At 46.2% G+C, this 16,969-nt stretch overlaps 1 protein-coding gene across 1 annotated transcript in view; it reads left to right on the top strand.

Moving 5' to 3' along the window:
- The window catches only part of RYR3 (ryanodine receptor 3), a 514,231-nt gene that overhangs the window by 474,139 nt on the left and 23,123 nt on the right, over nt 1–16,969 (top strand). Inside the window, exons 75-88 of the mRNA XM_053665407.1 lie at nt 881–987; nt 1,378–1,429; nt 2,355–2,411; nt 3,328–3,427; nt 3,577–3,656; nt 5,098–5,174; nt 7,615–7,688; nt 7,946–7,963; nt 8,389–8,469; nt 8,916–9,004; nt 10,136–10,264; nt 11,816–11,920; nt 13,635–13,716; nt 14,383–15,710. Of these exons, the coding sequence (XP_053521382.1) occupies nt 881–987; nt 1,378–1,429; nt 2,355–2,411; nt 3,328–3,427; nt 3,577–3,656; nt 5,098–5,174; nt 7,615–7,688; nt 7,946–7,963; nt 8,389–8,469; nt 8,916–9,004; nt 10,136–10,264; nt 11,816–11,920; nt 13,635–13,716; nt 14,383–15,710 (2,379 nt within the window). The remainder of the gene's footprint in view (nt 1–880; nt 988–1,377; nt 1,430–2,354; nt 2,412–3,327; nt 3,428–3,576; nt 3,657–5,097; nt 5,175–7,614; nt 7,689–7,945; nt 7,964–8,388; nt 8,470–8,915; nt 9,005–10,135; nt 10,265–11,815; nt 11,921–13,634; nt 13,717–14,382; nt 15,711–16,969) is intronic.

Genomic DNA, 16,969 nt, shown 5'->3' with positions numbered 1-16,969 from the left:
CCCCTACTTTTTTCCTTATGGCCTTCATTGTTTTTAGTGAGTGCTGGTCAGTGAGAAAGACAATGGTTTTCCTTGGTTTTCCCAGTCTCTTGATCACTATGAAGTTGATAATGAGCGTTGTTTTGGCCATCCACTTCTTCAGAACCACTCACACAACCTGTGCACTTCTCACCACTTCACTGGGTGTGGTCCACCCTGCCAGCCGTGCTACAAAGCTCACTTTTACCTCTGGCACCAGCCGCTGTCTCCCTTTCCGTAAAAGGACATGGAGAAAAGACTCAGTAAGAGGAGAAACAGTAAGGCCCGCAACTTCAGGATGTCCTCTCTCAGGAACAATAAGATTTTTAGAATCGGGAGTGCGGTTAGAAAAGAGAAATGTTTATCTGGGTTCAGTCTAGAACAGTATTAGCTCCCCAAAGGCCCCAGTGCTTTGTGACTCTTGCCCCATCCCTGTCTCCAGCCCAGTTCTCCAAGAGAAGTGCCAGGTGTGGGCTGAGAGACCCAGCCTTTCCGCTGACTCTCCAGGGCTTCCCTCCTGAACGCGGGTGCCCAGAGCTTGCATGAGAGTTCTGCTGATGGGGGTCTGGAGCTCCTCCCCTGTGGGCGGGCTTTGGCTTTTCCTTTCATTTTGTTTTACCCCAAAATTGGAATGTTTCTTTGATTGGCTGAAAAAATAGATACATTTACATGCCAAACCTTGCATCCTTAGGGCTTCTGTTCTGAAAGAAATATATAAGTGATAAAGAAATAAGTGATTACTCTTTGTGCTTTCAGTCCGATGCACTCTGCGCCTTGCGCTTCACCTTCTCTCTGTTCGCATGCAGTTGTGTGGCACGTGCTGACATCCGTGCCTAAAACCTGTCTGCATTGGTTTGTGTAGCAGTCTCCTAAGGCGGAGGAGCAGGAGGAGGAGGAGACGGAAAGGCATCCAGACCCACTTCATCAGATCATCCTCCATTTTAGCCGCAACGCTCTCACCGAGAGGAGGTCAGCCGCGTCAGAGCACCCGCTTCTCCGGGCCCCGGGTGTAACCGTGTCCCTGAGGCAGGGCCTGCAGAGGGGATGCCAGGTTGGAGCAGCCCTAATGTTGGCCATCAAGAAACAGCTAGGGAAACTCCATAAGCCACAGCCCTCCCATCAAAACACTGGACACTGGGTCTGTAGATTAAGCAGCCAGAAACTGTAACCTTCATCCCTGAACTACCCGTCAAGCCAGTGCTAATTCAGACTTTCAGGGTGGTTTCTAAGAATCAGGGTGTCGGGTAGGGGTTTTCTAGGTAAATTCACTAGTACCTATCATTGAAGATTTATGTGTCTTTCGGTCTTTTCTGTTGGGCCTTGAAGGCCACCTGCTAATAATTCCTTTATTCTTTCCAGCAAACTGGAAGATGACCCTTTGTACACCTCCTATTCCAGCATGATGGCCAAGGTATGCCCAGGTTTACTGCCTTTTGTCTCGGTTGTCTGTCTTCCCCTGACCTCTTCAGGCCCCAGACACTGGCGGGGTGAGCAGCAGGCCCAGGACTTGGTCACGACGTGAGCTCCAGGCATCACACAATTCATGTGCCGTGCAGGGGCATGAGCAAGCCTCTCTACCCTCCTCCTGAGAAAAACCTGAAGCTTTGCAGAAACAGTGAGCAATGTTGGCTAGACTCACAGGCAATTCTAAGCCAGCTCTACAGGGCTCAGACAGGCAGCCTGCCCTGGCCCCTCCGCCCAGTGTTCAGAACACATCCAACTTTTTGAACACACCTGTAGGTGAAGGGAGTTACATTTGGAAATAGACTCAGAAACTAGAGGGAGATCCTAGTGTTCACAAAGAGGCAGTGTGACCAGAGACATTGTTTCTATGTCACGCAGAGGGGCGGTGGCCTCCGGATTGCTGAGTGGTTAAGGGAACCGCTCCTTCTCCAGTGGGAAACCTCTGTGTCAGGCAGAAAGCGGGATGGGTTGGGGTACGCAGCACCTGCTCCGTTACCAGCGGTACCACAGGGTCATGGAGGGAAGGGGCACTTTGGGATTGACAACCTACCTGTCTCTGACCTCCGTGCACTCCTGTCTCTCAGTTTACACTAGAACTTTCCCAGGTAGAACAGTTCAGGCTTAAACCAGATAGGTCCTCATCGCGTGATCTCGGCGTTCGCATTTCTCATTTCGGAACCTCTTGGCAACTGCAAAGATGGTGTTTCAGGTGGAACGTTGCCCTGTGGTGGTCAGAATGTTCCTGGTTTTACAAAGAGCTGAGGTCCTGCGGTGCCTGTGAATTGCATCCTGTCCCCGCTGCACAGTGGAACAGAGTCTTGTTTATTGGTTTCACCTTTGATTGTCTCCTTTCCCTGTTCCATGGAATCCAGAGTTGTCGAGATGGGGAGAATGAAGAAGAAGATGAAGACAAGGAAAAAACATTTGAAGTAAGTTTTCATTAAGATTGAAGACAGGGCTGCTCTCCAAAGCCAATCAGTGGGGACCTCAGAGGCGGGAGCTGGCATTAGCCATGTGGCTCACCCACCGTGGGTATCCGGTAGCAAACACACAAGTCTGCCTGGGCATGGCACACACCTTAGCTGTGGTTCTGTTGTCTGTCTGTCTGTCTGCCTGATGAAAGGTAGCAGGCAGCCAGTCAGTTAGCAAACCATCCCTTTAGGTTTGTTCTTCTGGGAAACTTTATACTTGTACCAAGTATGGTAGTAACAGGGGCCACAGAAGGACAGATTCACACATCAAAAAAATGGACATTCAGAGCAGTGGAGACACTGGGATGGTTTTTGCCCTACTGACCTGAAAACGTAATCATAGCAGTTTCTATTTTGAGGCAGTGCAGACCCCTACATCTCCCAAGATAAAACCATATTATCTTGGGAGTTGACTCATACCCTTTTATAGACAAAGTAACAACAGTTAAAATACATGAATGTGAGTACAGTTCTGGAGAGCCTTGACGGTCCAGCGCCTGATGTCAGGCAGAGTCTCTGTCATCTGCGGTCTGCACATTCCAGAGAAGAGGGCGTGTCAGTCACACAGGTTTTTTCAGCTGACCACTCTGCAGAAATAACCTCTCCTTGTATGACAACGTTGAAAACACATTTGAATCTGGGGTCATGTCCTATAATTCTGGTATCAGAGAGGAATGGACTGCGTGGCCTCTGATATGAAAAGTGGAAAATTAATCATGAAAAGATGGGTGAATTGTGGGTGGACAGTTTCAAAAGCTGAGTAGCGTCTGAAAATAAACTGAAATTTTCTCTGAGGGTCTCCTTCCTTAGGCAAGTAAAGATTATCTCTCTCACCTTACCTCGACACAATGAATTCCCTGTGTACTTTTTTCAGGAAAAAGAGATGGAAAAGCAGAAAACCCTGTACCAGCAAGCTCGGCTGCACGAGCGCGGGGCTGCAGAGATGGTCCTTCAGATGATCAGCGCCAGCAAAGGTGGTTTCCGAGGTTTCTGGACGGGCCCCTGAAACCCCACAGAGGGCTCCCACGGTGCAGTGGAGTCGTGATTAAAGAGTCCCGGTAAAGCCCAGCAGGCGTGATTTGCCCTCTTTCCTTGGTGATTCAGTTGACTTTCACCATGACAGGTGAGATGAGCCCCATGGTGGTTGAGACTCTGAAGCTGGGGATCGCCATTCTGAACGGAGGCAACGCAGGTGTGCAGCAGGTAATGGGGACTCCCCAGAGGTAGTGCAGACTTCCTGGGGTCTTCCCATTTGACAACTGTCACACTTCAGGGAAGAGGTGCTGACTCTGCTGCAGAGGGGACCATCCAGAGCCACCTTTGCTGCTGTTTGTCCTTGGAGGCCAGTTATGTCGGAGTAGCTGGGAAAATAAATAAAACCTGGCTGGCTGTTGACGGACAGATGTATACCTAATCCAGAGGGTTTATGCAGGTTTAAAAAAGAAAAACATTTTGTTTTTTCATTATAAGATTATTTTTTTTGCATAGTTATGCTCTTGAGGAGGTTTTGTAAGCCTTAAATTTTTTAGGTCAACTTCTCATTTGATTAGCTGCCTTATTGTGAGCAAGGAGCCTGACCAGTTAAGTGGACACCTGCTGTTCATTCATTTGTTCACTCATTCATTCAACACCTGTATAGTGATTGCTGGCAAAGCCCCAAAACCAGCCAGGCTCTGTTCTAGGGGTGGAGGATGGAGCAGTGTGCAGTGTGAACAGGAGACAAAAACACAAACCCTGCCACCACACAGTAGCTGGGAACCCAGAAGCATGGGACAGAGTGCCTGGCACCTGGGATTCATTCAGCAATCGGAATCGGAAGTGGCTGCAGAAGACAGGGCTGCTCCGCTGTCTCCTGGGCACTCGGGCTCTGCCTGGAAGCCTCTGTGTGCAGCAGAAAGTGACATTTCAAATACTTTTGGCATTTGTGAGGCTTATATCCCAGGGCTTTTGAGAATCTCCAAACTCATAACTACCATTATTGACTATAATCTTCCCAAGCCTTTTATTCATCCCAAACAAATTTCATGAAGAACTACCATCTTCTAAGACACCCTCACTGCCTGTTCTCTTCCATCACCAACCTCCACCAGCTGATTTTTCCTGAAGGGCCTTTTTTAAAAACAAAATTTTTGCTAGGCCAGACAAAGTTCCTGCCTTCCCAGTGGCCGAGAACACAGGGAACAAAGTCCGACTGTGGAAGAGACACTGAGCTCTCAGTGAGGCTCGGAGCTGGCTGAGCTCCTTGCTTCAGCACGTCAGACTTGTTCAGATTATGCCTCAGCCACCATGAGTGTTACTAAATCGTGGTCTTGCTGCTCCTTCCCAGTAGGAGAGAGTTCAAACATGAACGTGAAAGACCTGCTGTGCTGCCCTAGTGGAAACACCTGCGGGCCTTTATAAAATAAAATGCGTCCACCCTAAATGATTCAGGCTCTGTCAGTAGAGGGTGGGGCTCAGACACATGGCAGGTTCAAGTCCACAGGTGGTTCTGATGCTTACCTGGCGTTCCAACCCCCCCGACCTGGATCTGACTCAGTGTGCCTGCTTGGCTAGGACTGTGCCATTTCTCCATTACAGGTAGGAGGGTTGGAACTTGTAGCATTGTTTCCATTGTTTTTCTCTTTAAAATGTGTCTCCCTTACAGAAAATGTTAGATTACCTAAAGGAGAAAAAGGATGCTGGATTCTTTCAGAGCCTTTCTGGTCTTATGCAGTCTTGCAGGTAAATATGGGAAAACCACCCACAGCATTTTTTAAAACTCTTCACTATTCAAGGGAAGGGGGTGGCACCGAATACACGGGCTCATCGTGGAATTACTGAGAGAGGTCTCACCTACTTTCGAGAGGGAAGAGGACGGATGGGCATTGTTCCCCCAGCTTTCAGGGTGACATTCACACAGCAGTCGGAAAGGGGATGTCATCTCCGTTAGACCCGCACGCATGCGCGCACACACACACACACACCTGTTTGGCTTTTTCATCCCTCTCGCCCCCTTTTTTGTTATGTTATCCTCAGAAATGAGTTTCTCCTAAACATATTTGCTCATAAAAGTCAAACCAGAAGAGAATGCGGAGAAGAGGAACCCCTCACTATGACTCAGGGCTATGTGTTTCATTACGCGTTTTGTTAATCTTTTGCCTCAACTGGTCTTTGAGCCCATTTGAAGAGGTATTTGGTAGGTGCATATTTTGACAGAGGAACATCCTAACATGGGAACATTTTGGCACAGCCTTGAAAACAAAGCATCAAACTTTCTGTTTTTATTACCAAGTTGTGTTAGCCTGCCCTCACGACTGAACCTCTGACAAGTGAATAATTTGTAACCAAAATGAGATTACCATACTTGCTTATTTCAGAAATGAGCCAGAAATCTAAGAAAAAAACATCAGCCTGTTGTCTGATATTCACAAATATTTGTGAACAGTCTGCAACTCACTTTAAAAGGATTTGAAGTTATTTGAATCCTTTTGCCAACTAGCTCATTTGCCTCCAATTAATATTCTTTAAAATGGAGCATTAGGTTTTCCATTAAAAAATTTGGGAGATGAACAACCTTCATCTTGATGGACTTTATAATTTTACTGACTTTATTTGATTGGGTGAGTGTTGTGCCCTGGGGCTGGAGGGAGCATATTTGAGCTGCAATACAATCCCTAGTTCTGACCTGCATTCCTCCTCCTCGCTGACAGCCAATTCCTTTATTGTGTCTTTTAGAAATAAAATGTAATATTTCCAGACCTGACTCACTGAGGGTAAAGTCGCACACGTGGACTAAGATGACAAAAATCAAGGCAGCTCAGTTCCCTTTTGCTCATAAAATTCTCAGACTCCTAAGAGTTCTCTCGGTGGTGGTCAGCAGTACTTAGTGTTGCTGAACTCACTACTAATGATGGCTCAGAAAGACAGGCGACCTGCCCTTGCAGGCCAACTGAGTTTGTAACAGAGGTTCTAAGGTATTTTAGTGGTTTTATGCTGGTTATAAAAATAATACTTATTTGTAAAACATTTAAGCACTACATAAATTAAAGCTTTTTGAAATGGGTGTTTTGCGACGGAGCGAGGGTCAGAAATGTGTGTGGCTAGGCCGTCTCCTGAATCAGAGCAGCGGCTGCAGAGCGGCCGTGACCACACGTGTCTGGTCCGTGTTGTCCTCCCTTCATGACAAAACCAGAGTAAAGCAGAACCAGCAAGATGTTAGTAGGGATTTTTCCCTGATTTCTTTTTTAAATTCATCTAACTTGCAGAATGCTTGTGACTCCCTCAGAGGGGAAAAAAGGTACTGGATTTTTGTCCTACTAATGTCTTTCCAGCTGATGGTCATTTCCTTTGCCCAGTGGTGAAAGGAAGGCAAGGTTTTGTAGAATTTTAATGGATTCCACCACAAGCTTCCCTGAGAGCTGCATTCTTGTGAGACTTATGTTCTTTGAAACTTTTCATATTGGGAGCTAGAGTTTGTTAGAGAAATAGAACAAGCCCCAGTTGGAAATGATATGATCATAGTGTCCTCACTGTTAAGCTTTGAGGTCCTACAAGGGTTCTAAGTAGAATCTGTACGTAGAATTTGGTGATGGCTGTGACCAGGCAGGGTGGGGACAGTGGGGACAAAAATGAAGACCAACTTGTTGAAGGTTTAGGAACATGATTGCCTCTAGAAGACTTAATCTCACCTACTATTTGGCTCCTGAGTGACACAAGAACCCTGAAAGGGTGTGGCCCTCTGAAATTCAGAAATTTGTAGCTTTCTCTATCAGTATTCATCCTAAGCACTCAAAGCCACAATTCCTTGTGATCCTCAGAGAAAGTAGGCAAACATGGGCGGTGAATAAACTTTCCCTTAAAAAACGTAAAGACAAATTGTTTCTTTATTTGGAAAGCCTCTCTAAATCTTCATCCCTAAGAAAGGACTCACACCGGACCAACAATGACAGCCACCATCAGTGTTTCTGCCCCTCTCCGCCACGCGACCAGGCCCGTGAGCTCCGAGCCTCCTTGGACAACACTGCGTGGCACAAAAGCTGCGAGACCGAAACACACTGTGATGCATGAGTGCGTTTATGATGCTACAAGGACAGGACATTCTTAGTCAGTGGGTACATTGACGTTAGCAATCCGTTCCCCAGTGCGCACAACCCTGAACCTTGTTTTCTTTTGTCTGTTCAAGTGTCCTTGATTTGAATGCATTTGAGAGGCAGAATAAAGCTGAAGGCCTGGGCATGGTTACTGAGGAAGGAACACGTAAGTAACTGATGAATGTGAAGGCCACTCTCCTCCTGACAAAAAAATCCTAACTATATCTGATTAGAGGCTCTGCTCACTGTTCTTAATCCTCAAGGACTTGCTCCATGTCAGCAGAATATTTCCATCAGCAACTTTGATAAAGCCAGCGAGCATCGAGGCTGGATGTGTTCAAAGAACCAGTCTTAGCTAAAGACAGTTTAGTGCGGTGTTGGTGGTCTTCTTACCTGTACTTTCTGTTTTTCTCTTATCACCAGTCATCGTTCGAGAGCGTGGTAAGTCTGAGTTGCTGGCCTGAGTTCCTACCACATGTGAGTCCTGAGGGATCCGATTTAACTGTCCCAGCTCCAACACCTTTAAGGCTTAGAGGTTGCATGTCAAGTTGCACTCAGCACTTCGACGTTTAGTTAAACGAGAGTCTTTCATCTGGAAAGCATGGGTTTCGATCTTTGAACCATTACTGCCGCTAGCCTGGTCGTTTGCCTTACAAATGTGCCCTGCAGCTCAATATTTTAGCTTTGTTTTGGTCATTGTGTTGTGCAGCCTCAGTTCTGGGCTAATCGGGTTAAACAGCATTCATCCAAAGTTTCCCTCCGAACCATTCTGGCACAGCTGCTTTAGCATTTTTGCAGTCATTTGCATTGGAAGGTGTTCTATGTTTAGAAGCAAACGATGTTCACCAGTGTCCTCTGTTTTCAAGGTGAAAAAGTACTCCAGAATGATGAGTTCACACGAGATCTCTTTAGATTCCTACAGTTACTTTGTGAAGGACATAACAGTGGTAAGTGGAACAGATTAATTTGTCAAGGGACAACAGCATTCAAGTGCAAAATCATGATTCAGTTCAGGAAGCCACATTGAATGTAACCAGTTGGTAACTTGAGGACAACAGTTAATTCATTCCTAAATGAGAAACCCTATATAAAATGACCTTTAACTCAGGGCTAAAGTTGGTTAGTACCACCCAGGCTAAGCTGCTTCCAGAATCTTGAGGTGGTCATACTGAACACCAAGCCCTTCGGTGAAGTCCCTCAAGGTTCATTAGGTCCAGTATCCCCGAGTAGGAGGGCTCAGGTCAGAACTCTGTTCGGCAGGGTCTACCAAGACCCAAACAGGGTGGCCCTGTATGGTTTTTCACATGGCGTGCCTTCCTGAGTTTAGCTGAGAGCGTGACTGGACCCCCAGGCCTGGCCGGAAGGGGCTCTGACCCAGCCCTGGTGTTGTCAGACTTTCAGAACTTCCTACGAACTCAGATGGGCAACACCACCACCGTGAACATCATCATCAGCACCGTGGACTACCTCCTGCGCCTTCAGGTGAGTGGCCCTTGGGGGGGGCATGTCTCAGATGCACTTCCAAAGGCTAAAGGCAGTTGGTTACACAGAGTCAGGGAGGCCCAGGCGATAATCAAGCCCCAGTAAGATAGTACTGTAATTATGTCCACACAATTATAGGAAGTCAAATGCAGTAAGTCCCCAATAGCATCAATAGGTTCTACGACTTTAAGTGTGAACTGACATATAATGAAACCAGTATTGCCAGAGGCTAACTGATGTAAGTTAGAGTTAGGTTCCTACAGCACCTCATCAATATTATAACCAAACAACATTGAACAAAACAAGGCTATTTGAAGACCTGCTGTGCGTAAAATGTATATTTGAATGTTTGAAGACTGACCTGGGGGAGGTGGTTTAAAACTATATCATTTATTATGAAATGCTGGTGTATTTCAGTTTTGCCAGTGGAAACCTAGCCAAAATGCCTGAGAGCGATCAAACAACCTGTGAGTGAGAAAAGATTCTTCACTAGAAAAAAGTCACAGAACGTGTGGGAATAAGGTGTTGAGAAGTCACTTGGTTTAATTCTCTGAAGAAAAATCCAAATAATATTTTTTTAAAACTTACACAAACATAAAAAAGGATTCCCTTTTCTCTTCGTTGATTCTTCATCCCCTCCTGCCACTGAACAGCTTGTGGCCTGGAGGGACCTGTTAACCTCCCTGTGTTCCCGATTTCTCATCTATAAAATGGGCAAGACACGTCCCATAGGATAACAGTAAAGACCAAAAGGTTTAATGTGTGTAATAAGCCCAGAACAATGTCTGGCACTTACAGTCTTAGCTATTTGTTGTTACATTATGATTCTTTGGATGCTAACCATTATTATCTTTATCTATAGTGCACATTTTCCTGTGAATGAAGTGTCTCATATCACAGTCACCCAGGTCCAGCTGACCTCTCTCCTAGCTGTTCTTTCCCGTGGTGGGCCATCTTTCCTTCAGAGATGCTAGGGGCCAGCTATCTCAGGCTTTTTCATGGCATCCCAGGCTCCTGTCATAGTGAAGGGGTCACAGAGATGTAGGATTCTCTTGTGCTCTTCCTGAGTGTTGACTGTGGCTACACTGACAGACTCCTGGGAAATGCTAAACTCTACTTGTTTGTTCTTAGGAATCGATCAGTGATTTCTACTGGTATTATTCAGGGAAGGACATAATTGATGAGTCTGGACAGCACAATTTTTCCAAAGCTCTGGTGGTCACCAAGCAGATTTTCAATTCCCTTACAGAATACATCCAGGTATGTGCTGCAGAATGCATGCTTAGAAACAAAGAGAACACCTGTAGCACCCCCAAATTCTCTTTTCCTGGCAGAATATCTGGATGCACACATGACTTTGCATCTAACCTTATTGCTGACAGTGCTTCTCATCTGGGAGCCAAGGGTACTGACCTACACTTTGTGAGGCCATGACCTGTTCATCGCGTGGCCACACTTGCATTTATCTAATTAGATTTTGCTTTTCCTCCTAGACTGAAAACTTTGCAGACAAAAAACTTCATATTTAATGTAATATTCTTCATTTCTAGCATAAGGTCTAGTACATCATAGATGTTAAATAAATGTGGACAGCGGAGTAGAGAAATGATAACTAGAACGAAGGAATAAAGGTGTAAATGGTGTCACTTTGAGTCTTGAGATTAAAAACAATTCACAGGATCCTACAAATTTGTCAGAAAGGAACTCAGTGGAAGAGGTAACTTCAGAAGTACATCAGCTATGTGCATTGGCAGTGGAACTAGAGGTGGAGTTCAGGTGGAATGTCTAGGTCTTGCAGCATTCTTTTTCTGTTCACAGCCTTCTCTGCTCATTGCCTACAGCAGTCCAGCCACCGTGAAAAGAATAGAGGGTGTACTCAGGCGTAATTTGCTATAAAGTCAATATCCATATCACATTCGTCAGTGATATGAGCCATAGGATGAGCCCACTGGCACAGTCAGATCACATTTGCTTACTAAGTTAAACACAAAACTAAGACTGTCAGCTTGAAAATGAGAATTTTAAGGGAGAGGTTGATCCTTGTCACCCAAGGATTTTAAGAACCTGGGGAGAGAGAAACCCAGGAACAAGTAGTTCATCTGAAGTGTTACAGGATGTGCAGTCCTTGTGAAGATGATTTGACCAGATCTGACGAGCCTCTGATTCGCTGTCTGCAGAACCCGTCCCAATCTTCAGAATTTCCCATGCAGCACTTAACCCAAAAGTCACGGAGAAGCTTTGTGAGTCTTTTTCCACGACAGGCCTTGTTCCAAAAGCATCTAGAGGTTTCTAGGGATCAGGCAGCAAGTGAACACGAACAGTGATTTTTAAATAAGCTTTTATGACTTAGGGAAGCAGGAAGTATTTCTCCTGCTCACCTCTTCCCTGGGAATTCTGTCAAGACTTTTCTAGAACATGAGATAGTATCAGTGTTTTCTTTGGAAATTCCTTACTGAAGAGTGATTTGAGAGTGATTAAAGGGTAGAGAAAAATAAACTATATGAAAGTTCAGGATTGGAAATATTGCTTCAGTAATGGTCTACAAAAATAGGAAAGGTTATTAACATGGAAAATGCAAACTGGTCACTGTCATCCCTCTGTGTTTGGCTTTCAGAAAAGATAGTCAGAGATGGAATTATATCTGAAGTTCAGGTTAACGACAAAAAATCCTAAAAGTAATTGAACACCAGGGATTTTTTTTTAACTTGAGTAGACAGCTGTGTGGTCATAGCATTCTCCATGTAGCTTTGCCAGATGGTGACAGGAGCACCTGTGACATCTAAGTGAAATGGGATGTCCTCCTGTCCACAGGGCCCTTGCATTGGGAACCAGCAGAGCCTGGCTCACAGCAGGCTGTGGGACGCGGTGGTCGGCTTCCTCCACGTATTTGCTAACATGCAGATGAAACTCTCGCAGGTACTGTGGCCCTTCCCGAGTGAGCTGCTGGTGTGAAATGCTAAGTCAGTCCCCACCCCTCAGTACTCCCATTGTGGATGTGGCTGCTTGGTAAATGGGTGAAAACGCCATGCACACTGGGTCTCACTTTTAAAACCAAGGGTCTAAGTGGGAAGCAGGCATGAGCAGCCCCCGACAGGCTTTTGCATGGACGCAGCTCCCTTCCCGGTGTCCCCCCACCTCCCCTTTTCATCACTGCCTCCACATCTGCCCTTTATGGTGCTAATCCCTTTGCTTCCCCATCACGGCTTTATCACTTTACAACAGTCTACCGGCCCTGCCTGACCTGTCAGATGTCTGCATGTCTCTCTAATCCACATGTCCCTTCTCTCTCACCCTTGCTTCTCCCTCCCCATCTCTGTCATTCCTTCTCATTCCCCATCTCTCTGGCGAGATGAACCAGACCCGCTCAGAGCATTTGTTACAAACAAATAAACGGAGTGTTCTGTAGTAGTTGATCATCTCTCTCCATGGCAACACAGGAGAGAGAACTTCAGGATGTTTCAGGCTGATTAGAATAACATTTGCAGCATCGATTTAAATAACGTGTGTACCTAAAATGTTCAAGGCCGTCACATCTGCCTCCTCTCCTCTGGAATGTGCTGTTTAACCCTTTCATTTTTCCCCTTTTGACTCTGGCCTTATGAAAGGAGGGAGTTCTTGGGAGGGCTGCTAATTCGGCAGTGATACGTCAGCCAACTGTGCCCTGCGTCAGCCCAACTGGGGCAGCACGGTGGGGGCTCTGGGGACAGGAGCCTGGGCCTGCCACCTCCTCACTGGTGACTTTCAGAAAGTCATTTCCCTTTTCTGGTTTTTTTGCTTCATCACCCATAAAATATTGGGAGTTAGACTAGATCTATTTCAGCTCTAATATTCCACACGTCTGTTTTGTACAGAGCTATGACACACAGCAAAGGTGAGGGAAACCCCTCTGAAATTTACAGAGTTAGACAAACTGTCTTTACAGAGAGAGTCTGTAAAGGAAGTGGGGCCCAGATGCATTTTTCACCCCACCCCCAGATCGCCCACCACCGATCTTCTGAGCAGTGTCTCCTTCAGCTCCGCAGGGTGCAGAGCACGTACCAGCTGACAGGGCCCTGTCTGCAGTGCGGGAACTGAAACCAAACAGACTAGTGTCAAAACCATCTGGAGGTAGTCTCGCTTATATAACACTTTAAGGGACCAGTGGCACCCAGATCAGTACCAACTAGAATCAGGAGAACCTACATTGATCCAGAACCTAAATTAATCCATTTATAAAAAAAAAAAAAAGGAGAGCCCATATGTGGTGATTTAATCTCAATACCTGAATTGGATTGCAAAACATTCCCCAAAACCTCATTTGTATTTCCCCAGTATCAAAAACGACAACATAAACTACTAGATATACCTCACAGCTCTTCGTGGACTGGGTTGTTCACTAGTTTTGGACAACAAGTGGTATATCTGCCACATTGTGCTGATAAAAGAACACTATTGGCCGAGTCCTGCTACCGAGAGCTTCCTGATGCTACAGACAGTGGATGGTAGGACGTCGCATTCACAATAAGGCAGCCTATTCCCAAGTATGGTGCAGCCCTCACCTACCACTTCCAGAGCAGGCTCTTCTTGCTCACTGCCCCGCACTTTGCCGAGGGATCAGATAGCTCAGGGGTATCTCCTGTTTCTGTTCTAGGATTCCAGTCAGATCGAGCTGCTGAAGGAACTCTTGGATCTCCTTCAGGACATGGTGGTGATGCTTCTGTCCCTCCTGGAAGGTTGGGCTGTTTGGTATAACTAGGCATTCACACAACTGTAATTGGTCTGAGTGCTAACCATACTAATCACGCAGGTTATCCTTCTGGCATGTCATTCATGCCATATGACATTGGTTAGAAAGACAAATTTTCAGCAACAGCAACAACAACCAAAAAAATGAGTGAAGGGCACGTGGTCTGAAGGACAAAGCCTGAAACCAACTCATTTTATGTCAATAGGAAAGCCAGAATGAACTGGGGAAAACCTCTAAGCTTTGCTCTTCCCTATCCTCTCCCCTCCCCATTGCTTCTCAGTACATCTGGCTGCCAGTGTGTATGCCAGCCATCTAGTTGGTCACCCTCCTAGGTCTAAGGGGATAGGAAGGGCACCACTTATTCCTCTGTGTCCCCAGTAATCTGGTAACAAAACGGATTCCTGGGCCCCAGGCCACATAAAAAGGCACTGGTGTGGCCCTCTCCTCCTTCCCTCTGTTTCCATCCCCCTTGGCTCCTAGTGGTGTAGTCTTTACGGCTTGCTGCTCCCTCCTGCCCACTTCCAAATCATCACAGTCAGAAAAGAGCTGACTGAGTTGGCACATAAGTCTTCTAAAAATAGCTACCTGACCAGTTACACGACAACTTGGATTTATTGATATATGTGTATGTCTTTTTGAACCTGCCTCACAGGGAATGTGGTAAATGGAACTATTGGCAAGCAGATGGTTGACACACTGGTAGAGTCATCTACCAATGTAGAAATGATCTTGAAATTCTTTGACATGTTCTTGAAACTGAAAGACTTAACCAGCTCAGATGCCTTCAAAGAATATGACCCAGATGGCAAAGGGATTATCTCCAAAAAGGAGTTCCAGAAGGCCATGGAAGGGCAAAAACAGTACACGCCATCAGAGATTGACTTTCTCCTTTCATGTGCAGAAGCTGATGAGAATGACATGTTTAATTACATCGACTTTGTAGACCGGTTCCATGAGCCGGCCAAGGACATAGGCTTCAACGTGGCAGTGCTGTTGACAAATCTGTCGGAGCACATGCCAAACGACTCTCGCCTTAAGTGCCTGTTGGACCCAGCGGAAAGTGTGCTGAATTACTTCGAACCATACCTAGGACGCATTGAGATTATGGGTGGGGCCAAGAAAATTGAGCGTGTTTATTTCGAGATCAGCGAATGTAGTCGAACTCAGTGGGAAAAGCCCCAAGTGAAGGAATCTAAGCGACAGTTCATCTTTGACGTTGTCAATGAAGGTGGAGAACAGGAAAAGATGGAGCTGTTTGTGAACTTCTGTGAGGACACCATCTTTGAAATGCAGTTAGCATCTCAGATCTCTGAATCTGACTCAGCCGACAGGCCAGAAGAGGAGGAGGAAGACGAAGACTCTTCTTACACGTTAGAAATCGAGGGGGAGGGGGAGGATGAGAAGTCCCCTGAGCCTGCCTCTGCTTTTGCCATGGCCTGTGCCTCCGTGAAGAGCAGTGTTGCCAACTTTCTGAAGAGGGCAACCCTGAAGAACCTCAGGAAGCAATACAGGAAGGTGAAAAAGATGCCTGTGAAGGAGCTGGTAAAGGTGTTTTTCTCTTTCTTCTGGATGTTGTTCGTGGGCCTGTTCCGGTTGTTCTTCTCCATATTGGGAGGAATCGTTCAGGTCCTCTGGAACACAGTGTTTGGAGGGGGCCTTGTAGAAGGGGCAAAGAACATCAGGGTGACCAAGATCCTGGGGGACATGCCTGACCCAACCCAATTTGGCATCCATGATGACGCCATGGAGGCCGAGAGGGCGGAAGTGACTGAGCCGGGTATCTCCGCTGAACTGGTACACTTCATAAAGGGGGAGAAGGGAGATGCGGATATTATGTCAGATCTTTTTGGATTCTACTCAAAGAAAGAAGGTGGCTTAAAGCATGGGCCCGAAGTGGGTTTGGGTGACCTCTCTGAGATTGTCGGCAAAGACGAACCCCCTACGCTAGAGAGCACTGTACGGAAGAAGAGGAAAGCGCAGGTAAGCATACTTTGTTTCCATCACCTCTCTTTATGCCTAGAAGACTTGCCACTGTATTTTGCACCAGTCCCGACACCAAGTTCCTAAGAGTGGACACTGTGTTAGAAACCAGCTCTCCTATGATTACCCCGACCTTGTCATCCCAGCTCTGTCATGACTGGCAGAGCGAGACTTAAATGGCTGTCTCGGTGCCTAGTTGGTGAGTCGTCCTCAGTTTACATCACAGAGTTCAAACATGATGATCTGGGACACTCTCCTCGCTTCCACACTTGCATTAGAAGGCTAGTTCTCAAGGTAGGCAGGCTCATTCCGTGAACGGAAAGCATAGAAAAGCCGGTACAGCACAGGAGACTTTTCTTGTGAGACAGTAAGTCTGCAGTGATACGATGTAATTGAGCACAGCATCCCAGTGAGTTTTGTCATGATTGGAACACTGTCATTCTTATGAAATTTGGGCTTTGAGTCAGTGGACTGGATTAGTAGAATAAGGTAACAGTAATTCAGAGCCCCTTGGCCACACATGTGGGCCCTTGCTTGTGGCATTTCCTTCTGTTGCAGCATCTAACTCACAGCATCATACCAGCACTGAAGGGTGTATGCAAAGAAGTGTGAAGAGATCAGAGTGCAAAGGCAGCTTTCATCCATTCATTACATTAATATCGGTTAACTAGTTACCATGTGGTTGTCACTGTTTTTGGCTCTGAGAACACAGTGGTGGGTGAGAAATGCATTGTCCCTATAATTAAGAGAGCTATTGGACAAGTCACTGTAAGTGTGAAGAATGTTAGGAGGGAAGAATGCCAGGTGCTAAGGAAATGCACAGGAGAAAACTCTCACCTGGCTTGGAGAGTCAGGGAGGAAGGCATCAGAATCATAGGCATTCTTACAACATTAACTTATTTACTCTGTTTTGCTCCCTGATGCAGCCCCAGGGCATGAACTGGGTTTCATACATAATAGGGACTCGTTCAAGGCCGGCTACAAGCCAGACTGTGCTCCAAGGATAAGAGAACTCAGCTAACAGGAGGGACAGCACTTTTGTTTAATAGAGCTTGCCTTCTAACGGAAGAAGACAACAAATAAATAATCACCATCTGTGACACATGCTAAAATGACTGAACAAGGGCATGTGGGCCCTGCTGTAAATAGGATGGTCAAGGAGGCTCCTGAAAAGGTGTCCTCTGAACCAAGTGCTGAAGCCTATCAGGTACATAAGCAGTCACACTTCACTCAGAGGATATGGGTGGTGTGAAGGTCCC

The sequence above is a fragment of the Artibeus jamaicensis genome, unplaced genomic scaffold, assembly GCF_021234435.1.
Source record: "Artibeus jamaicensis isolate MK-2021 breed Jamaican fruit bat unplaced genomic scaffold, CSHL_Jam_final contig_1132, whole genome shotgun sequence".
NCBI classification, from domain to species: domain Eukaryota; kingdom Metazoa; phylum Chordata; class Mammalia; order Chiroptera; family Phyllostomidae; genus Artibeus; species Artibeus jamaicensis.
The sequence above is the reverse complement of the archived record's forward strand: the minus strand, read 5'-3'. Positions and strand labels throughout refer to the sequence as shown.